Source organism: Nyctereutes procyonoides, unplaced genomic scaffold (genome assembly GCF_905146905.1).
Source record: "Nyctereutes procyonoides isolate TBG_1078 unplaced genomic scaffold, NYPRO_anot_genome, whole genome shotgun sequence".
Lineage (NCBI taxonomy): Eukaryota > Metazoa > Chordata > Mammalia > Carnivora > Canidae > Nyctereutes > Nyctereutes procyonoides.
Window position 1 is genome coordinate 31,251,158 of NW_026575139.1, and position 23,794 is coordinate 31,274,951.

At 35.6% G+C, this 23,794-nt stretch overlaps 1 protein-coding gene across 9 annotated transcripts in view; it reads right to left on the reverse strand.

Annotated features, from left to right (window-relative positions):
* The window catches only part of PALS1 (protein associated with LIN7 1, MAGUK p55 family member), a 74,671-nt gene continuing 50,877 nt past the window's right edge, over window positions 1-23,794 (reverse strand). For all 9 annotated transcript variants that reach the window (XM_055303897.1, XM_055303893.1, XM_055303891.1 and 6 more), the window contains 7 exons: window positions 17,033-17,216; window positions 15,155-15,226; window positions 14,491-14,562; window positions 11,697-11,864; window positions 10,413-10,615; window positions 9,488-9,598; window positions 1-2,868 (listed from right to left, as the gene is read on the reverse strand). In XM_055303897.1, coding sequence (XP_055159872.1) covers window positions 2,692-2,868; window positions 9,488-9,598; window positions 10,413-10,615; window positions 11,697-11,864; window positions 14,491-14,562; window positions 15,155-15,226; window positions 17,033-17,216 — 987 coding nt within the window. In that variant the 3' untranslated portion in view covers window positions 1-2,691. The remainder of the gene's footprint in view (window positions 2,869-9,487; window positions 9,599-10,412; window positions 10,616-11,696; window positions 11,865-14,490; window positions 14,563-15,154; window positions 15,227-17,032; window positions 17,217-23,794) is intronic.

A 23,794-nucleotide genomic window follows, 5' to 3' on the forward strand; every position in this document is an offset into this window, starting at 1 on the left:
TAAACACCGAACATACTCAAGTGATTTTATTTGAAATATACTTTTACTTCGTTTTTACAATACAGTGTGCAGTATGACAACTCAAGAGTGCAGATACAAGATAGGAGTACAAAGGAGGATTAACAATAGATGTCAAAAAGGTTACCTTTTTTTAAGGCTAAATCCCTGGTTTATATTTTCCATACACATTCACAAAATTACATTCAAATTATTCCTTATCAATACTTATTCCTTAGGCCATGAGAAAAGGAAAAAATCCATACTCTCCATATAAAGCAAATCTGGATTAGCCTAAATACGATTTTTCATTTGTTCTGACTTATGAAAATTTACCAAAGGTATTTCCTTATTTGAACTAACGTGCATTTTATTAGCTATTGATCTCATTCCTGTAAGTGGGTAAGACCTCCCCCACACTGGGGTCTCCAATCAGAACCACAAAGGACATAAAATGGAACTGGCCAGAGCAGTTGGACAACTGAGTGTTCAGCAAGACTTTTTTTTTTTTTTAAAGGAAGTCAGCAACAACTAAGTTTTCACTTTGTTTAGGGACTGTGTTGAGTATCAACACATTCATGTCACTAGGGCTGAGGAAATTTTGGAACGTAAACATTTTTATCCCTCTTCCATTGCTGATAAGGAGAGAACCGCAGGACTTCACTGACCTCTAAAATCACTTGTCAGCTTAGATTACTTAAAAGTGTACGATAACTTGCACACGTGCCTTGGTAGGGGATTTGCTTGTGAAAGCACAGGGCCCTAGTGTGGCTCTACGGTCTGTATGCTAACTCAGGAACTGGCACAACAGCTAAACTGCCAACCTTTTAGATCTTGGGATAGAAACAGTTTTCAGTTATGTCATAAAACTCCACTGTCTACCATAGACTACCCATCATTCCTTAGGAGAAAGCAAACTGGAAAACAGAAGATTAAGTGCTAATAATTCCTTGGTTTTCTCTGTCCTAAGCTGGAGTGTTTCAGATCTGAAAAGAGGATGTATGGCATTCCTTCCCTTGACCCAGGAACATATAGTTACTTTCTTCCTAAGGAACGGTTAGCTTGAAAGTATTTCCGTGTAAGACACACATTGCAGCCAACTTCAAGGCCATGCAAATTTGAACAAAGAAAACATAAACTATCTACATTTGTTCAAGTAAAATTACATAGAAATCAAATATATACACAACACCAGGACAAACTACTCATTAAAAACAATTGCTTATGTTAAATTAAGTGACAACTCTATGTTGTTATTCCAGTGTTTAGCTTTGGGAACAGGAAATGCTGTAGCTAAAGTCCTAAAAATAAAATCAAGACATTCACATTTGAGGTCGTTTGACACACATCATACCATCCCTAAAGGCTTGAAAAGACTACAAATGAACTTTCCATGCCAGTTACAGAAGTTGAATTTTAAAGCTATAGCTATAGAGACAGTGAAATGAAAATCCCATTAGCTTAAACAGCAAGCCACTGCATTCTGGTTCTAAGAGGCAGGTTGATAGAATAAAAACCTGCTTCTGTATGCTTAACCACCCCTCACCCCTGACCCTCCCCATGTTCTTTTCCTATAATGTTCAAATGACTTTCAGGTCATCCTTTCCTTGTGATCTCAAAGTCAATTATTAGAGTATTTCCCCTTGGCTATAATTTTATTCCAATGCTGAACAAGTGTTATCAATGACCATTTGTCAACTTATTAAATATTAGTATACAGTAGCAGCTATATTCATCCAGAATTCCAGTTTATTACCTATATATGGTATAGTCTTCAAATTATGCTATGTTCATATATAAAAATGCAAAACTGTCAAAGGTGCTATGTCCTCTCATGTATATGAAAAACTATTTGCATCATGAGGAAGAAATTAACCATCAGGTTTATATGACCATCTGCCATTCATAAAAGTGTAACTTCTACATTCTCTTGTACTATGCACATCACAGAAAGGAAACAAGGTTATAGAATCACTTGTGACAATTTGAGCAAAAAATTCAAAAAGTCATTAAAAAGATCAGCATATGCTATAGTTTAGCTAGATCACAATCTGTTGTGTGCAGTGAAATCTGATCCACAAAGTCTGAGCTAAAAAACTGGTAATTCTAATGGAATGTTTTAGAATTAAAAGACATACAAATGAATTCAAGCCTAACAGAGTAGGTTGAGACCAAAATGGCACTTTTTTTTTTTTTTAACTTTTTAGGAAACTATTTTTGGTAACAAAACCAGCTTTCTAACCAAATACTGTCTTGCCCAGTGCACAGAAGCACAGTCCCCCCTCCCATTCCCATGAAGTTCTTAAGTTAACTGTTAAATAGCATCAATATTTTTAACTACGTGAGACATGGACTGCTGTGTATATACACACAAGTTTTTCAAGGAAAAACCAGACAAAAGACTTAAGTGAAAATAGAATTAAAAGGTTTTTACATAGATGAAATGGAACTGGTCTGCTGAAAGCTTCCATTTAGAATCCCCAGAGGAGGCAAGAACCTCTAAAGCCATGTACAGTGAATAAAGACTGCTATGCACAAATTGCCTAAGGGGATTTTCTCACCAGTTTGAGATCAAAGAACAGGTCTACAGCTTATACGGCCTGCCACCTCAGGGTCTTGCTCAAGTATCAGGGCTCTATTCCTAGTGGCAGTTGCCAGATCAAGTCCAATTATACCACAGAATGGATGTTTCCCTCACCTCAGCCAACTGGACGGCACCCACTGAGGTTCAGTATCAAGTTTGTTAATTAACCTAAGCAATTCCTGATAAGCTTTATCAAGATCTGAATTCACAATTGCTGTGTCAAAGTAGTGGCCATTGTTCTGCTCCATCTCTCTAGTCTTTTCAATGATTTCTCTCAACTCTTCAGGCTGTAAAGAGAAGACAAAAACTGAGGTAATTCCATTCCTTATCAAAACATACAATGAGTCAGAGATGATTCAAGAACAAAAAATAACCTTATATTGCTTGCTGTCTCAAAATATGTCCCCCTTCAGGAGCTCCTCTTCAACCCTTTCACGGGCTCAGTGATTTCCTTTGCTCTGGTGTCTTCAGGATTCATACTGAATCATTTGGGACTCAATATAACTTGTTTATACTGCTACTCAGGTTTTCATGTAGCTGTTTTACCCACTAGACTAGAGGCTTCAAAAGCCAAGACTATTACTTAGAATTCCCTACAGACATTTGTTTTCAAGCATTTTGGGGCATCATAACCTTTCCCTAAAAAATAACATCTTTTGTAATACAGAGTGAAGCTTTCTGGTTGAAACAAGGTTGGTAGGACCCAAAATGCCATCTACTCTTGGCTTTATAAAGATGCACTGTCCTTTATATCTGTTGCAGAGTTCGGCAGGATGAACATGGGAAACGGAAGGATCAATAGAATGAAATGGGTATCCTTCTATGAAAACACTGCTGGTCAACCCAAGATTTAATCTAATGTTTTGGGGGAATTACTTGGGGGAATTACTTTAAACTGCTTCTCTGTTTTCAGTACACAAAGGAGGTCTTTAAAGATGCAAAAAAGTATCTTAAGATGAGTTTGGGAAATGATACAAAACAGACTACTTTACTACACTGGTAAAGGAAGTAGCTGTTTCACACAGATGAGCAGGTGGTAAGGCAGGGTGTGGAACTTATTCAGAACACTCTGATTACCATGCACATGTGTTCAAGAAAGTAAAACTACCCCAAAATCACCTGTCAATGAAGAGAACTAATTTAACTCAAGTCCAAACATCTCAGATATGAAAGTCACACACCAGTATTACATTGGACCCACAATACAGAACTTCTTCAACTGGTTGAGCTTCTGTAACAGTAGGAAACATTAAAAATATGACATCTCTGGCTTGTCCTGAGGCAGTTTCTTGTGTGGCTCTCTAATTTTCATTCTGGAATGTTGTGCATCTGGCTGTGGTACACAGAAGAACCCTTTGTTTCCTAGGGGACTCTACTACATCATTCTAACTAAACACACTGTAACATTCTTGCTAAAACTTGGGTTTACTCAAATCTCAAGATTATTGGAAGAACATTCCAGAAGTCAAAACAGAATCTAAACTTTGTGGTGCTAGAGTTGAAATGTAAAGCCCTACATCTCACACAGATTCACATAAATAGCCAATCCACCTAGTTTTTATCAAATTTAAAGCATTATTTTGTCTTTTGCCAAAATGGTTTATACCATTTGTTTCTATATTTTTTTAATTTTTATTTATTTATGATAGTCACAGAGAGAGAGAGAGGCAGAGACACAGGCAGAGGGAGAAGCAGGCTCCATGCCCCGGGAGCCCGACGTGGGATTCGATCCCGGGTCTCCAGGATCGCGCCCTGGGCCAAAGGCAGGCACCAAACCTCTGCGCCACCCAGGGATCCCCATTTGTTTCTATTTTAAAGCTTTTATTTATTTGTTTCTATTTTAAAGCTTTTATTTATTTGAGAGCTTTTATTTATTTGAGCTTTTATTTATTTATTGAACAAGAGAGAGCACAAGCAGGGGAGGGCCAGAGAGAGAAGGAGAAGCAGACTCCTCGGTGGGCAGGGAGCCCGACACAGGGCTCAGTCCCAGGACCCTGAGGATCATGACCCAAGCAGAAGGCCGAGGCCGACACAACTAACTGAGCCACCCAGGCTCCCCCATTTATTTTAATTTAGGTTTTAATTTCCAACTATTTTTCAAATCACAATTCATGACTAAGATGAAACAAAATTATTTTTGCTCAAAAAGTTTTGGACTGAAAAAACTGGCCTATAGGCAAAATAGACTATAACAGTTCGATACTATCAGTTTACCACTCTCGGGCCCCCATTCTAATAGAGAGATTCTACAATCAGATTAACTGATTATTTACATTCTGCATCCAGTGAGGAACACAGCCCCTTCCTAATTAGCACCATTTCATAGAGTTAAAACTGAGGACTTATTTTTGTTCAACACTTTTACTGTATGACTGATAAAAAAGCAGTACCGGAAATACCAAAGGAAATTAAACACAGGTGGAAAAAAATGGCAGTAAGATACACCACCCTTTATACATTCTCAGCATTGTGCATGGAACATACACCCAGATAGAACTGATGTTGGGTCACAAAATAAGGCACAAACATTTCTGAAAGATTCACATCTTTACAGACTATGTTCTCTGACCACAATGAAAATATAAATCAGTAATTTTTTTAAATCTCCAAATATGTGGAAATTACATACTTCTAAATAACCCATGTGTTTAAGAAGAAAATGACAGGGAATGAGAATATTTCTAACAAAGTGATAATGAAAGACAACCTCAAAATCTGTACAATGCAATTAAGGAACTGTTTAGAGGGAAATTTATACCTTCATATTAGAAAAAGAAGACTTAAAAATCTTAAGTTTTCTTCAGAAACTAGAGCAAGTGCAAATTAAAGCCAAAGTAAGTAGAAGTCAATTAAATAGAAAAGAGACAAATAAGAATATTAACAAAGACGAAAGGCCTCTGACTTAGTTTTTTCTTTTAAGATTTATTTGAAAGTGAAGAGAGCACTGTGGTGGTGGTGGTGGGGGAGGGGGGTAGAAAAAGAATCTCAAGTAGACTCCCCACTGAGTAAAAAGCCCAGCACAATGCTTGCTCCATCTCATGACCCTGAGATCATGACCTGAACCAAAACCAAAAGTTAGACACTTAAATGACTGAGCCACCCAGGTACCACTGCCCCCCACTGGCTTAGTTCTTTTTCTAGTGTTCTGGTTATTTCTTTTAATTTCCATATAAATTTTAAAATCATCTTTTCAATTTCTATAGAAACACTTGCTAAGACTTTTCTTTCTCGGTAAGGATTTACTTGAGATAAAATTCATTTACAATTTACCCATTTTAAATGAACAATTTTAATTGTTTTTAATATAGTCACAGAGTTGTGCAATCAACACCACAATTTCAGAGTATTTTCATCACCCACCCCCTCTCCCCAGCCAAAAACCTCATATCCATAGGCAGTCACACCCCATTTTCTACCAATTCCCAGCTGTAGGCAACCACTAATCTACTTTAGGTCCTTATAGATTTGCCTATTCTGGACATTCCACAAAATGGTCTTTTGTGACTGGCTTCTTTCACTTATAATGCTTTCAAGGTTCATCCATGTTGTACAATGTATGAGTATTTCATTCCTTTTTATGACTTTTTTTGAGACTTAAAATAAAGCTGCAGTAATCAAGACTGTGATATTAGCATAAACATAGGAAAGAGTCCAGAAATAATCCCCACCCTGCTGTCTGCTACATATTTGACCAGGTCATTTTTTAAAAAGGTGCCAATATAATTCAGCAGAAAAAAGGATAGTCTTTTCCAGATAATGCTACAGCAATTGAATATCCATGTGTTAAAAAACAAAACAAAAATAAACACCAAACCAACCACCACCCTAAACAAATTCAGGCCTAAAAGTAAAAGCGAATACAAGAAAGGTTTTACAAGAAAACAGGATAAAATCTTTATAATCTTGGAGCAGGCAAATTTTTTAAGACAGTAAACAAAAATCATTTTAAGAAAAATGAAAAAGTACACAGCTTAGACACTTGTGATCTTCAAAAGATATCATTAAAAAATTTTCTGAGAAAATATATTAGAATTTTTACAACTCAGTAAGAAAACAACCCAATTTATTTTTAAAAAGACATTTCACAAAAGAATATGCTTAAATAACTACATGGAAAGACACTTTCCTTACTCATCAGGAAAATACAAATGAAAACCTTAATGGTAACACATCACACCTATCAGAATGGCAAAAAATGTTAACAAAAAGCAAAATCTGGAAAGGATGTGGAACAAATGGCACCAAACTGATTTAAAATAGTTTTGCAGCTTTATACAGTTAAAACATACACTTACCATTTGATCCAGCAATTCAAGAGAAACAACATAGATGTCCATCAAAAGATTATGAATGCTTAGAGCTGCTTTAATCATACTAGCTCAGAATTGGAAAGAACCCAAATAATTTTTAACTGATGAATACACTGTGATATATTAAGCTCATGGTATACCACTCAGCAATATGAAGGTATAAACTACTGTTTGATGCAACAGTGATGAATCTCAAAAACATTATGTTGATCAAAAGCCAGACGTAAACTTAAATATACTCTATGGTTCCACTTACATGAATTTCTAGGAGAGACAAAATAAATCTACAGTGACAAAGCACTAGTGATTGCCTAGGGAAGAATGGAAGGGTATTAACTTCAAAGAAACATGAGAAAATTTTCTAGAGTGATGAAGATGTTCTAAATCTCTACTGGCATGGTAGTGACACAGGTATACACTTTGCCAGACTCACATTACACAAATAAAATGTACGTATTTAATTGAACATAAAATAATTTCAATGAAGTTAATTTTTAAAAATCAGAGAATTCTCATTAGAAAATCAAACATACTGTAAAGTGTTAAAACATTTTGGTACTGATTAAGTTCTTCCTTTAAAAATATGTATAATTAGGGGCACATGGGTGGCTCAGTGGTTGAGTGTCTGCCTTTGGTTCAGGTCATGATCCTGGGGTCCTGGGATCGAGTGCTGCATCGGGCTCCCTGCAGTTATAATTGATAATTGGTATCTTTTCTACACCTTACTCAATATGGGATAGCTAATTAAAAATCAATAATAGTATAAATAATCCCATGAGAACATTACCTGGCACCACCAACCCAAAGAAAGTTGCCTAACATATTTTGGAATGGTATATAGCCCTTGCAGGATACTGAATCTTTGGAAAAGAAAAACATAACAAAAAGTGTGCATATTAGAAAATAGAAAAATTAGGCTGAATAAGTAGGAGGAAGCTCACTCTGGTCCACCCTTTTCCTTCAATGACCATGGTATTTCTGGTCTACCAAAGTAGTTACTGGGCACTAAGTTTCATAGTTTTAGTTTTATTTTCTTTATTGTGATCCCACTCAAGAAAAGCCAGTGGCCATGTCCCATTTTTTTCTGTATCATCCCAAATGCTAAGAACAGCAGATACTCTGACTCCATTAATTTATGAACTCACAATTGTGTTGCAAACATAAAAAAGGGTGAACACTACTTTAGCCAGCTGATCTTTTAGCCTAAACAGATCAACCAGATTTGTGTGTATTATGTAGGATGGAAAAATCCTTATTTGTCTATAGCCTAAGACCCTGAAAAATACAATCTTCACATATAGATTGAATAATAAACATGAGGGATGCATGGGTGGCTCAGCAGTTGAGCGTTTGCATTTGGCTCAGGGCATGATCCCGGAGTCCCAGGATCGAGTCCCACATCAGGCTCCCTGCAGGGAGCCTGCTTCTCCCTCTGCCTGTGTCTCTGCCTCTCTCTTGTATGTCTCTCATGAATAAATAAATTTTAAAAATCTTAAAAAAAAAATAAGAAATATGAATAGACCAAGAATGAAAAAAGACCTATCTTGGGGAGGAAGAAAGAGGGTTGGTGGTTATGGTGTACAGCCAAGAATCATAAGAAAGGAGTAATAGTATGCTTTTAATGACCTCTTTTTAAAAAATATTTTATTTATCTGAGAGAGCATGGGCAGGGGTAGAGGGACAGGGAGAAGCAGATTCCTCGCTGAGCTGGGAGCCTGATGCAGGGCTCGATCCCAGGACCCCAGGATCATGGTCTGAGCCAAAGGCAGATGCTTAACTGAGTCACCCAGGCACCCTGCTTTTAATGACTTTTAAGGATTTTATAAAGAAGAGTGTTATGTGTATTTATGGCCTAAAGGAGATTTAGAGAGCAAATGAAATAAGGAAAACTGATTCCTCTGTAAAAAAAAAAAATTATTTAAGAAATCAGCAAAACCAAGGAAAAGTCTGTTACTTTGATACAGTAAGTCACTTGACAGTTTTCATTTCACACATTTAAATAAAGTCAGTGCTTTCTGATCAATACATTAGTATATAATAATTTTATTATTGTTTAGTAAAATGTGAACTAACCTCAACCATGTCCAGTTTCTAAAATAATTTTTTTTTTCCCTTTCAGATCTCATGAAAAGACTGAGAAGACAAATAGAACATAAATTTCAATGAGAAAAAAGAAGAGAAAAGTGATAGCACCCAATTCTGGCTCCCCACGTATGCAGAATATCTGCAAAGAAAAGTGGGTAATTCCTAAGAATCTGCAGAGAAGTTTTCTTGGGGGAAGAGAGAAGGGGGTTACATAATCCCTACTGGAAATAACCGATGTAAAGAAGATTATTTTAAGGAGTGCCAAAGGTATTATACATTTGGGGTAGCAATAGGGAATGTGTGGAGAACAGTAAGAGAAGCCCCCTACTTTATAGAGCTGTCACAATCCAGCCAGAGGCAACAAGAGCAATTTTGGGAAAAGTGATATGGCAGAAAGAATAATCAGTTTGAAAGCTCAAGCTAATGTAGCTTTTAAGCAGTGTGATATATTAGGTGATGCCTGTTTCATGTTTTCTTTCAATGGAATGGTACAACACTATAATAACTCTACCTTTGGATTCTTGCCCTCCTTGGCCAATAGTGCCCGAAGTCTTTCTTGTGAAGGTGGTGCGATGAAGATAATATATGGTTTCAAGTCTGAATTCCGGAGAGTCTTCAAGGACTAAAAAAAAAAGATATTTTGAATCTTTACAGTCATTTTCATCATTTAACTACTTCCCAATAATATACTTGGAATAATAATGTCATTAAAAAAATAAACATTGCCTATGAGTGTTTCCAAGCATCTCTGTAACAAACAATTCAAAATATTTTCCGATCCTACCATTCACTGTAAGAATATATTGTGTAGCTGTAACAGACACACACACACACACACACAGACACACACACAAATTAGCTCGCCCTGTTTATATAATAAAAGAAAAAAGAATGACACTGAAGGTCTACAACTATGATGCTAAAATATCCTCTAAGAAGCTCACATAAAGATTATAAATAACCATATTCAAAATCCTTTCTGGAGGAAGTAGAAATAAGCAGTAATGTTACCATGTGCTGTGGTCTAAATGCAATCAGAATAGGAAGAACTCCACATACATACACAAAAGAAGTTCTGGAAAAGTATACCTGAGAAAAAGCAGACTGTTTGAATCAGGAGACTGGTTTTCACCCTGCCTTTGCCATTGCATGACTATGTGTTCCTAAACTGAAGCACTCTACCAAAACAGGGATTATAGGAACATGACCTTTTCTATCTGAAACGTCATTAATTAAGACAACATGCTTAACAACTCTAAGTTCTTTGATAAATATGTTAGCCCGAGTAATATAAGGAATCCTGAAGGCATTTAGTAAAAATATACTTTTCTTACGGTCAAATGTTTATAATTGAAACAATAGAGACTAAGCTCTTTGGTCCACTAAAAAAAAACACAGGATCAGTGGGGGGAAAAATGTATGAGAAATTTATTTACCTGTGTACGAAGACTTAAAAGACAGATTTTGCCAGAGTTGATCACTTGCCGTACTGAATCTATGCTGGTTCCATACAAATTTTTCTCAAATTCACCATGTTCAATGAACTTTCCAGCTGCTATGTCTGCCTCAAATGCTTGCCGTGAAACAAAGTGGTAATCTCTACCAGCTACTTCGTGGTCTCGCCTACTCCGAGTTGTATCTAGGCACACAAAATCAGGTAAAAATAGCGGCATGGGTCAGAGTAAGCAGGGGGATAATTCTGCTAGTCAGGAAAAATTTCAGTTTTGTAACATAGATTAAATGTAAAAAGGTGAATTGAAGAAATCTTAAAAACCCATGGTTTAACAATGATTTTATTTCTAGACTAAGAAACGAACAAAAAAACGTGGTTTTAGTATCTTAAACACTGCTACTCATTTTTTCCTAAAGTTTATTTCCTAAGATTAGGCACTGCGTAATCTTTTTTTTTTTTTTTCAACTCTCCCACCCCCTAAGTACTATATAATCTAAACAGAATTTCTGTGTTCAGGGATTAGGTCTAAATTTCTATCTTCTGGGCAGCCCCGGTGGTGCAGCGGTTTGGCGCCGCCTGCACCCTGGGGTGTGATCCTGGAGACCCAGGATTAAGTCCCACGTCGGGCTCCCTGTGTGGAGCCTGCTTCTCCCTCTGCCTGTGTCTCTGCCTCTCTCTCTGTTTCTATGAATAAATAAATAAAATCTTAAAAAATGAATGAATGAATGAATTTCTATCTTCTGCATAAGTTTAAAAGCCAGGAGCTGATTCCATATTGAACAGGGAATTTTAAGATAACCAAATTAAAATTCATTTAGAGAATAATTAGTACCATAGAAAAACCCCCGAAATTTCTCAATAATGACTACCTTGAGTTACAAATTCCCGAAAGATTATCTTTTTTTTTTTTAATAAGGTACTTTTTTTTTAATTTTTTTTTTTTTTTTTTTATTTATGATAGTCACAGAGAGAGAGAGAGAGAGAGAGAGAGAGAGGCAGAGACATAGGCAGAGGGAGAAGCAGGCTCCATGTACTGGGAGCCTGACGTGGGATTCTATCCCAGGTCTCCAGGATCGTGCCCTGGGCCAAAGGCAGGCGCCAAACCGCTGCGCCACCCAGGGATCCCACCGAAAGATTATCTTAAAACAAAGTTCCTTTTTCCTGGGTAAAACTATTTTTGATAAATTGGATGAAAAATTTCCCTCCAGTTAGGTTCTAAGATAGTACACTGAAAAGTACAGGAAAATGGGAATGCATCCAAACTTACGAGGAACTGCAGATGCAAAACGGTCTTTTTCTTTGTTCATGAGCCTCTGACGCAATTCATTCTGGCCACAGTTCTGTGGACCAATCAAAATGATAGGTCTTTTCCTATTTGCTGGCTGATGATAAAGTGACATTTCCTCGTAAGTTAAGATCTCTTCATTGTCATAATCTTTGAAAAAGATAAAAATTAAACACTTCAGATAGAATTATTACCATGTAATAAAGATAAACTCATAGGTATTCCAAAACAATTAGAAAGAAACAAAATTTATTATTAAAAACATTTAACCCTTTGGATCAAGATAAGTAATAATCAGGTAGGATTATATATTTTCCTTCCCAGATACTATGAGAACAAAACAGACAATATATTAATCCTTCTGTAAGTATTTATTCCTTCTCTTTTTTTAAGTTGAATGTTTTAATACAATAAAAATACACTGCTTGTACTGTAAAATAGTTTACAGCCAATACTTTGACAGAGGGTGGGGTAACCACTGGAGGAACTAATGAGCAAATGGTCTGTCATTTTTGTTAAACAGGGATACTAATACAGCACTCAGAGAGTTGGCTTAAGGATCAGACACACTATATATGCTGAGTACAATACCTGGCATAGATACACATTTAAAATAGCAACTACAAACTAATGTAATCAGAGAAAGTAGGAACACTTTTCTGTGACTACAGAACGTGAAAACAAGTCGTAACTGCTATCCAAACTTGGAATACTAATATTAACCTGAGTTCCTGATTTAAGAAGAGGTATAAACTGTGATATGTAGGATAACATCCCTAAAGCCCACAATCCAGATGAAATCAGAGCTGTCAAGTTGTAAGAAACAAACGCAGACAACAAGCAGCCTGCCATCTTCTCACTCATTATTACTTTCCCTGACCAGGAAAGAGCATAAGATGTGTAGTCACATTCAACTGTAAGTTCCATGGGGGCAGGCAGGCATCTTGGTCTTGCCAGTGCTTAGTACAGAATGCTGAGCAGGACTCAAACTATCGAAATTCTAGCTCAACTATATAGTAGCTTTAAGAACTTAAGCAGATCTTTAATATCTGAACTTCAATATATTCATTATAATCTCAAGGAATTTATTGTTAGACCTAAGTGGATGAAGGTTTCTAAAGCATATAGTTACTGCCCCTGGAAGAGAGCGGTTATTATAAATGATAGTTATTATTAATAAAAATGTTACAATGACGCCATTATGAAATGTATTTCCTGCCCTTCCCAAAATGCCAAAATGTCCTGCCCTTTGAAAAATCAGAGTTCTTTCTATTTAAAGATTTTATTTATTTAGTCAGAGAGAGAGAGAGAGAGAGAGAGAGAGAGAGACAAGCAGAGACACAGGCAGAGGGAAAAGCAGGTTCCATGCTGGGAGCCTGACACGGGACTCAATCCCGGGTCTCCAGAATCACGCCCTGGGCCGGTGCCAAACCGCTGGGCCACTGGGGCTGCCCCAGAGTTCTTTCTTTTAACATGTACAGACTGGCAGTATTTTAATTTATAAAGAGTTATATATCTGCATGCTTTAGATTTGCAGGTTTTCTATAGTATAATAGCTATTAGAACAGAACCAATTTAGTGTGTTTCAAAGGATAAAGAAACAGGTATTAATCACTTACCTAAATATAGAGGAAAGGATTAAAAATTCAATAAATCTGAGTTATACAATGTTTCAATTAGTATTAAAGATGCTTGTTTTAGAAAAAAAGTAGATTGAATCTCAGATTTAGTTTTAAATGGGATTTTTCAATAACCTGTAAAATTTTATTTTCATGTTTATGCTAAAAAAAATTTCTCAAGGTATTAAGAGAATAAGCCTTATAAATTGTATAGGAAGTTAAACAGTGCCTTTGCTTTATTTATTTGGTTTCTTTCTGACCAGAACCAAAGGAGGGGTAGCAAATTCTAATGCACTTAAGGACCAATCAAGAAGGCAATGAAAAGCAGTAAAATAAGGCTGGGTTTATAAAAACTGGATGTGGTGGAAACTGTTGAACTCAGATAGGAGGTGCCTAATAGACAATAGTCATCACTCAGGTCCAGCAGACTGCTGTCACTAGGGACTACAAGCCCTGTGTTATTAAAGCCTTTGATTTGAAGAGAAGCTATGATAAAAACTTTTTTAATCCTAGTAACAACAACAACAAACAAATAACAACTCTCCTATGTGCCTGACTCAGTCAGTAGGCAGCAGGCTCTGTAGAATGGGTTGCCTTGGTGACATGAATTATTACAGACAAAATACTCATTTTTACTTAAAATACAACTATGTTTTTGTAATTTGTTAGAGGTATATATTAATTTCACAAATAAAGTAGGAAAAACAGGAAACTAGCAATATAACACTATATAATGCTAAACTATAATTTTTATGCTAGTTTTTCTCTAAATTCAAAATGCTACATTATTCATAAGATTTCAAAAGAAAATAATTTCTGCTAAAGACTTTCTTAAGCATGTATGTAACATTAAGTAGTAAAACAGGACTAGAAATATAACTCCCTGAAAACAGTTTAATTTCTTTCATGTGTGGGATATGGACCTCTTCCAGATATAAATCCAGCTATATCTAAGAGTAGAGCTCACCATCATTTTTGGGGTGGGGGGGGGCAAAGGGGCAGAGAGAGAGAGAAGAGAGACAATCTTAAGCAAGCTTCATGCCCAGCATGGAGCCCAACTCAAGAGCTTGATCTCATGACCCCGAGAGATCATGACCTGAGCCAAAATCAAGAGTCAGATGCTTACCTGATTAAACCACCCAGGTGCCCAAACTCACCATCATTTTTATTGGCATTATATAAAACCTTTTTCCTCTTCTTTTTATTCTTCTTTGCACACCACAGCTTTCCTGTTGAACAATCAAAAACGTAACTGTAAATGTAGGACTTATTTCCTTGAATAAAGCTATGTATTTCAAATTGAAGAATTCAAATAGTTTTCCATTTAAATTTATAAACACATACTGTATAGAACTATTTTTCAGGGAAATAGCTGTAATTTTCCATTAGTCTCAAATTACAGATGATCTTTAATACTTAAATCCTCTTTCTTTAGTTATAAGATAATTAGTTTTGCCTCTCATATCACTCTTCCCATGAATACATATTTGACTATTCTGATATGTAGAATTTTTTTTTATTTATTTGAGAGAGAGTACACAAGTAAGCTAGCATGAGCAGGGGAGGGGTAGAGGAAGAGAGAGAGAATCCTCAAGCAGACTCCTCTCTGAGCAGGAAGCCCAATGTAGGGCTTGATCCCAGGACCCTGAGATCATGACTTGAGTTGAAATCAAGTTGGCTGCCTAACCAACTGAGCCACCCAGGCACCCCGATACTCCTAGGATTTTAAAAGAAAATAATTTCTGATTATAAATCAGATATGTACATTTAAACACAGTTCCAGATGGAGACCCAAGAAACCAAGAAATATAAATGTCCAACCTGATTTTTCTGGCTCCTTGTCTTCTTCTATGGTTTGCTTCATGGCTTCTCTTTGCTGCTGAAAACTTTTCCCTTAGTAGCAGAAAGAAAAGAGTAAAATTTAAGACAAAAGAATATGTTTTTTTTTTGTTTTTTAGTCAAGGGGAATATAACTCTTCTTCACTTATATCCCCTTAAATCTTTCTGCCATGGAGGAAAATAACTCTTCTTCTTCACTTATATCCCCTTTTAAATCTTTCTGCTACCATATGGGCCATGTCAGCTATGATTATAAGCCCCCAAATGTTTAAAGTATTAAGTTTCAACTTTACTATCAGCCAGTCCTAGGATATGTAGTAGTAAAATATATATACATCATCTATTAGAAAAGATAAGTAATAAACCAGTATTAGAAATTAACAGCTCAATTTTTCAAAGCTTTCTTTGAGCATTTACCATGTGGAAAGTACTATGCTGGATCCTGATTCTGGATCATTTAGAATTCTCTCAAATCAAATCAATTAATTCCAGGAGTTAACTTTACAAAATAATAAGTGAACACTCATCACTTTTTGATTTTAAGATATACCTTAATATATTCCCTTGCATTTATTATTTCTAATCTCCTTTTCTTTGTATGTATGTGTATGTTTTAGTGATTTTTTTATTTCCACCTTTAAGCTACCAGTGATATAAATAATGAAAAACATACAATGGTTTCCCTCTCAAAATTAAGATTTTAATTTAGGAGGCTTTCAAGGTTTTTGATTTTTATTTTCTTTTCAGTTATCTACCTTAAAGTCAAATGTATTTTTTTCTGAAGGATAAAAGTGGTTTTACTTAGAAATTTTGGATTAGAGCTCTACTTTTTAAATTTTCATATCTAGTTCTTTTTTGTTTCAAGCCAAGGATTCTTAGAAATCAATAAGCAAATTCTATCTATGTTGGGATAATCAGCAGAACTTGTGCATTTTCATAAGAGCACAAGCAAAAACATTAATACTGAGTTTGACACACATAAGCAGTATTATAGATAACCACATTATCTTTAGGAGCTATACAGATTGTATTCCAAGTAAAAACAAGTAATTATGAGGAGAGGGGGAAATTTTAAGAGCATTAAAATTTAAAAATAAGTTAAAAAAAAACTTTTTAAAGTAAGTATCTGATTTTGACAGATTCAGAAAAAAAAGGAACAAAATAATTTTGGTCAGTTAAATATTAAAATGTTTAAGAACATTATAGTCATGTACTTCTACGGCACATTTTTATAGTACATACATATGTAGACTGCTATTGTAATGGCAATCTGGACAATATGACCTCTTAAGAAGTCTTCTAATTCTAACACTTAAAACCATCATCAAACTCAAACTAAGGTGGGTCCATTTATTTGTCCTATAACAAGATTTACAAATGATATCACGGAAATCTCCTTTATGCACTTCTATACTTTCAGAAACTCAATGTAAGCAGTCAATATACTCTAGTTCTAAATATTTATGGGCTAGGTCTGTCATGATGAGAAGATATCAAATTGATATCTAGCACAAACACGAAGTAGAACATGATGGATATTCAGTATTCCAAGATTTCTAGAGTACTGTCTTGTGTGTTACTGTGAAGAATCAAAGGTGCAGCATTATCCTCTGAAGTTAGTATAAGAAGCTCATTCCTCATTCTCTGAAATATGACTGAGGATAGACAAAAATTTAGTTTTAGCTTTTGTGTTTTAAACCAGAGGATTTATGGCTTTCTGTCACCTTATTAATACACATAAAGACCCAACTGCATGAAAAAGTAATCATTTTTTAAAAGACATGAAAAAGTGAATTTTTCTCTGTGAAGGCTTGTATTTTAAACGTTCTTTTAAGTATGTTCTACTATATTGTCTTTTACCTGGAACAAGGCCAGCTAGAGGTTGATTATCTTCATCCCCTTCCCTGTAGGCTTGCCACCAATTTGGATCTTCTTGACTAATGATATGAAGTATATCCCCTTTTTGAAAAGATAGCCCTAATTCTCGACATGGAACATAAGGGTCATCTGAGGGATCATAATCAAAATGAGCTTTCACGTGGATCTAAAAGATAAAAAGGATAAAAATCAAAACAACACAGTAATGATGAAATGACAACACAAAATATTCAGCATAAATAAATATAATTAAAATGTTACAATTTTTCATTAGTGCAAAGCAATTCTGAGTTGAAAGAAGGGAGGTTTAGTTAAGTAGCAGCAGTATTTTCTCAGGCTTCTCTATTTTCTTTGATTAATTTCATCTCTCTGTTAACTGCAAACTCATACAAAAGTAAAAAACAAACACAAACACTGTACAAGCCATTGCACTGTTAGCCACTAACAACCCTGAAGTGCTAAGGGACCTCAAAGACTTGAGAGAAGCAGAGGGAATATAACTGAGACCCCTTCCTCCTCCATTCCTGACCTTTGAAAACAATGACTCTGTAATAAGGTATGTAATTTCTAAACCACAATCACTTGGAAAGGTAGACTGTACTTCATTGCATCTGTCACCTACTTAGAGTGTCAGTTTCCCAAATACCCTCTTCCTTTCTTGGATACATTGTGTGACTGTACCTTCAACTTCTGTTTTTCTTTCAAAAGGATGTGTTTAGGTTCATCAACCAATCACACCCCAAACAGCTAAAATTATCTAAATCAAATTTATAATAAATTCTTATTGGGTTCTATTTGTAGGCTTTGAAATTTAACTAGTGGTACAAGTTATAATTTTTGTTAACAATGTACTTCTATCAAAAAAAATATATATTACACTTACAGCATGAATCTTCTTGAAAGCTATTTCCTACTCTTTCTTCCAGTATACCTCCATAAGATATAACAAAGTTATATCTTAATTCTAAGGCATTTATAAAGGAATTAATATTCTTTTTTACCTTCTCCATCTGTAATTTTTATCCCACTTGGTTAAGTGGCATGTGTCATTTCCAAAATCTGTAAGATGTCCATTTTTGTTTAATGAAATTTAACACTTGTACACAATGAGTGCTTCTGCCCGGTGTAGGTTAAATTTCTGGTTTCAGCTAAATAAGCCAAGCATTTGATTGACATCCTAGGAATTCTATAATTCAGAGTCCTTTTCTATCCAATTGTTATCTGTCTTCCTTAACTAAGACTTTTGCCTTCACCATAATTGAAGCTACCTATCATAAAGATAATACTGGCTTGCCTCAAAAACTGTTTTATGAGAAGACAATATCTTTCAGTTCCTTAAGCACAATATTTGACTATTCTCAATCAAGAACGATGGACTGTATGAAATTTGATAAAATACTTTCTAAGTGATAAAGATACATATGTGTGTGTGTGTGTATATAGATATATATATATACATGGCATATATATATATGGCATAACCAAGAATTCTCATGAAAGCAGCAGCCTCTTTCAGAAATTACGCTTGAGGGTGTCATTAAACAATATTTTTATAATTTCAAAAAAATGTATTACTAACTACTGTAAAGAAGAAATGAGGAAATCTAAGTCCTAATATATAAAGAATAACATTGAGGTAAAGCAATAAAATGGTCCAGTTAAAAAAAATGTAGAATTTACATGTTAGTCTGCTTTTTGGGGGGGTAGTTTTTCACAGATGAACTTCATAAATTCAAATAGTACACAAAATCATAAGTGTATGGCTCAATGAATTTTCACAAATGAAACATACCTGTATAACAAGCACACAAATCAAGAAGCAGAGTATCCCTAGCACCCCAGAAACCCTGTCTTATGCCCTTTCAGTCACTAACCACCCTATGTCCTCCAAGGGTAAACATCATTCTGATTCCTAGAAGTATAGATTACTTTCCCCAGTATTTTACTTCATACAATTTAATCACATAATATTCACTACTGGGTTAAATATGGTTCAGAGACTTCATTCATTTTGACAGTGTTCTGCTGCATTCCAACTACAGTGCCCTAATAATGAACCTTGTTCTTGATGTGAAAATAGAGACCAAAAGTGAATTTTATAAAGTTATACAAAGGTAGCAGAGAATCAGAACGCAGTTCAGATGCTGGTTAAAGAGATTATACATACAATTTTGTGATCCTGGTATGAGAGGTAGGATAATCTAGAAGTACCTAATATGTAGGATTATAAAAAAAAAACCTGCTTGACTATCATCTCTGTCAATCAGTGCTTCCAAAATCTGCTCAGATTGTTGTTTTTTAGCCAAAAGTCTTGGAAATCTAAATATGGGATTATAGGGGTTACTTAAGGTGGTGAAAAGATCATTTTTGTTATCAGCCTTTTAGAGATCTATGAAACCATACTTGGTCACCTGATTGATGATTTTGTCAAATAACTTTCTGAAAGCAATACTCAGCACATTTTCAAAGTGTTCTGCTCAGATCACCTACGTGGAATATTTATCAAAATACTAAATTCTTATGCCACATCTCAGATTTTGGTTCTGCATTTTTTTAAAAAATTTTTATTTTTTATTTTTTATTTATGAGAGAGAGAGAGAGAGAGAGAGAGAGAGAGAGAGAGAGAGAGAGAGGCAGAGACACAGGCAGAGGGAGAAGCAGGCTCCATGCACCGGGAGCCCCATGTGGGATTCGATCCCGGGTCTCCAGGATCACGCCCTGGGCCAAAGGCAGGCACCAAACCACTGCGCCACCCAGGGATCCCCTGGTTCTGCATTTTAACTAGGTTCCTTTGATAACTTATATATATGCTGTTTAAAACGTACCCTATGGCACTGGGTGGCTCAGTCAGTTAAACTGTCTGCCTTTGTCTCAGGTCATGATTTCCTGGGATCAAGTCCTGCATCAGGCTCCTTGCTCCACGGGGAGTCTGCTTACCCTCTGCCCCATTTTCTCTCTCACATAAATAAAATCTTAAAAAAAAATAACGCACCCTAAAATCTTTGGTTACTACCCTGAGGGAAACTAATTAGACCATGGTGGAGGCTGTATCTAGGTCTGTAACTGTTGCCAAAGGATAACAAAATCAGCCAGAGATGCTTTTCTCTCTCCTCTTGCCTAGGTGTCAACCTTGACTATTCAGATTTAGCTGGTTTGGAATGAGGCCTCTCTCTGTGTAGACTGAAGAAGAGTATAGAGGGCAAATGTTTTGCTTATATTAACAAGTTTATCTAGTGCTATTTAAAACATACCCACTAAAATTAAGAGCAAAATTTTTCACATTGAGATTAACCATCTAGTTGAGTTAAAGTCTGAGCATTTCCTTGACATGTTCTGTGTGATTTCTGTCCATATATTCTGATCCATTCTTATCAGTGCTAAAAGTTATCTTCATCCATCTTTCCTCTCTAGTTCTGTTAGTGGCTAATTTATTGTGTACCATACAAAGGAAAACAGCGCACCCCCTCCTCTTTTTAAGAGAGAGACGGGGGAGAGGGGCAGAGGAAGGAGGAGAGAGAGAATCTTAACAGGCTCTATGTCCACACAGGGCTCCATTACACAACCTTAAGATCACGACCTGAGCCAAACTGAAGAGTCAGGGCAACCCAGGTGCCCCAAACAGAGCTCTTCTTAAAATGGAGAGATGTTGACCCTTATAGAAGACTCCAGAGTTTAACAATGCTATAATATCAGTACAATGTATCTGATCAAAACAGTGTTTGGTTTCTAAACAAAATCTTCCATCTAAATTTAAAATTATAGGATTATAGGATTGTTTAAATAGGATTATATTCCAGCCTCACATTTTTCTCTTTGCCTTTTTTTTTTAGTACCTGTAAGCTCATAAGCTTGAAGTCCTACCAATGGGGATATGGTAAAGAGATAATGATTCATGAATTTATTTACATCTTTCCTAAGGGACTCAATGCTCCAAAATAATTTTTCTTTGTAATTTTTATTTCTGTATTTATTACAGATTTATTTTGAAGTTTTAAAATTATTGGTGGAAAAGAAAATGGAAGTATATCATCTTTTAGCTTGGCTTAAACTTTACCCCTCACTCACACTGTAGAATTAAGGCCAGCATCAAGAAAAGCTTTTCTAGGGTCAAGCAACAGTTTTCAAAATCCTCCCCCAACCCACTCAAGAAGAATTATCTTTATTGTTTGCTTCCATTTTTTACAGGAGAAGTTTAGGGTATCTGTGGGACATCCAAAAGATACTTTAGTAGAAGGCAGACAGAAATACAAACCTTAAGGTAAGAGCAAACTTAATACAGTAACTGCCCTAACTTGAAAAGGGATGCCCATCTAATATACACTGAAATTTTCTATATTTTTTGTATCTCTGATAAAATATGTATTCATAAAAATCTTACTGCATTATAAAATTCCAGATCCTCTTCCAAATGAGAAAAAAATTAAGATGTAAATTAGATAATACATTTTATACCTCTACTGGAAAAGTAAATACATTTGACAGCAGTATTTCTCAACTTTTCCTTCCAATCCAGTTATCTTTATCTACTGTGAACATCCTTAAACAATTGTTTTTAAATTTTGCAAACACATGTTTAAACAGGCTGGTCCTCTGACCTTCTCTCACCACAGTAAATACAACTATAGCCCAGATCTCTCCTTAGAATTCCAGACTGATACATTCTTTTTTTAAAAAAAGATTTATTTATTTGCAGGGGGGAGAGGGGGGCAGAGGGAGAGAGAGAATCTCAAGTGGACTCCTCACAAGCACAGGGCCCTACTTGGGGCTCAATCTCATGACCCTGAGATCATGACCTGAACCAAAACCATGAGGCGGATGCCCAAATGACTGGCCACCCAGGCACCCTGATATATTCAATTCTATGTACTCAGTATATCCACCTGAATGCCTCTCAAACCTAGAAAATGGACCTCTTCATTTTTCTCCCCCAATCTGTTTTTCCTCCAGACTTCCTTCTAGTAATAATCAGCACCACTATCCGCCTAGTTCCTCAAACATTCTTAACTTCCTCTTTCCTTTACCCTCCATGTTCATTACAAGGTCCTGCCATCTCTACTTCTAGAATATAGCCTGAACCATTTTCTCCACTGCCACTGCTATCATCCTAGTTTAGGCCATCAACATACTTTATGATGACTTCAGTTTCCTAAATCTCCTTGCTTCCATTACTGGCTCTACTAATCTAATTTATACACAGCATCCAAAAGTGTTTTTTTTAAAATACAAACCAGATCATGATTCTATACTAAATATCCAAACTCTTGTTCACAGGAGAGACATGGGAAAAGGCACAGAGAATGAGGCTGCTGGAATTCAGAGACAAACTATTTCCTCATTTTTCTTCTTATAAAGAACTTTACACAGAAGAAAGGTTGTGGATGCAACATCAACTTCAAAATGTCTCATAAAGAATAAAAGGAAAATGTGAAATGATAAACAAAATATAAAGCATAATTGTGATAAAATATTGAGAAAAAAATGAAACTGTGTCTTCTTTCAAAGTGTTTGATTTTATAAAATAACAGATGCAATACATCAGCCTTCCATGTTAACTTGGCATTTTGAAATCTGTAATTTTTAACAGCTTTACTGAGAAATAATTCGTTATAAAAGTCACTACTGTATAAAATCATATGGCTTTTAGTAAATTCAGAGCTGTGCAATCATAAGCAATTTCACAACATATTTATCATCCCAAAAGGAAATCCCATACTCATTAGGAATTACTCCCATACTCTTCTAACTTCCCTTCCCTACACCTAAGGAACTGTTGATCTACTGTCACTCTCTATGGGTTTACTTCTTCTGGACATTTCACATAAATTATCCAATACATGGCCTTTTGTGACTGCCTTCTTTCGCTTAGCCTAATTTTTTCAAGGTTCATCCATGTTGTAGCATATAGGAGCAGTACTTTATTCTTTTTTATGGCCAAATAATATTCCTTTTATGGATATACCATATTTCACTTTCCACTCATCAACCAGCCGACATCTGGGCTGTTTCTACTCTCTGGTCAATAAAATAATGCTGCTATGCGCATTCATGTACAAGTTTTTGTGAGGATGTATGTTTTCAGTTCTCTTGGATATACACCTAGGAGTAGGACTGTTAAGTCATATAGTAATTAAGTCTGTTAGCTAGCTAGCTGAATATTTAACATAAGAAGCAAAACATACTCTAAAATTAAAGTTGTGCATAATTTGTAAAAGCACTTCCCCCTATACTAAGTATGTTTAAGCTAAATAAACGACCCATAATGACAGAAAAAGACAAAAGCTAGAAGTCAAAAATTCTGGAAGAAAAGTATGCTCTACATTTTACTTTGTAAAGTTTTAATAAATTTGAAATATTAAGACTTCTATCTCTTTAAATAAAAACTGCTGAATTTACCTTTTACTTGAGTGCAAGAAATAATTAAAGTGACAGTTCTAGGGGCACCTGGGTGGCTTAGTAGGTTAAGTATCTGCCTTCAGCTCAGGTCATGATCCCAGAGTTCTGGGATCAAGACCCACATCAGGCTGCCTGCTCAGTGGGGAGTCTGCTTTCCCCTGTCCCCATCCCCCTGCTTGTGCTTTCTCTCTAATAAATAAAAAATCTAAAAATATAAAGTGACATTTCTAATACTTAAAAGTAAACATTCATGTGCAAGTTTTTGTGTGGATAGAAGTTTTTGATTCCTTGGTATTTACTCAAATGAGATGAAAACATGTCCACACACAAAAAAACCTGCACAGGGATGTT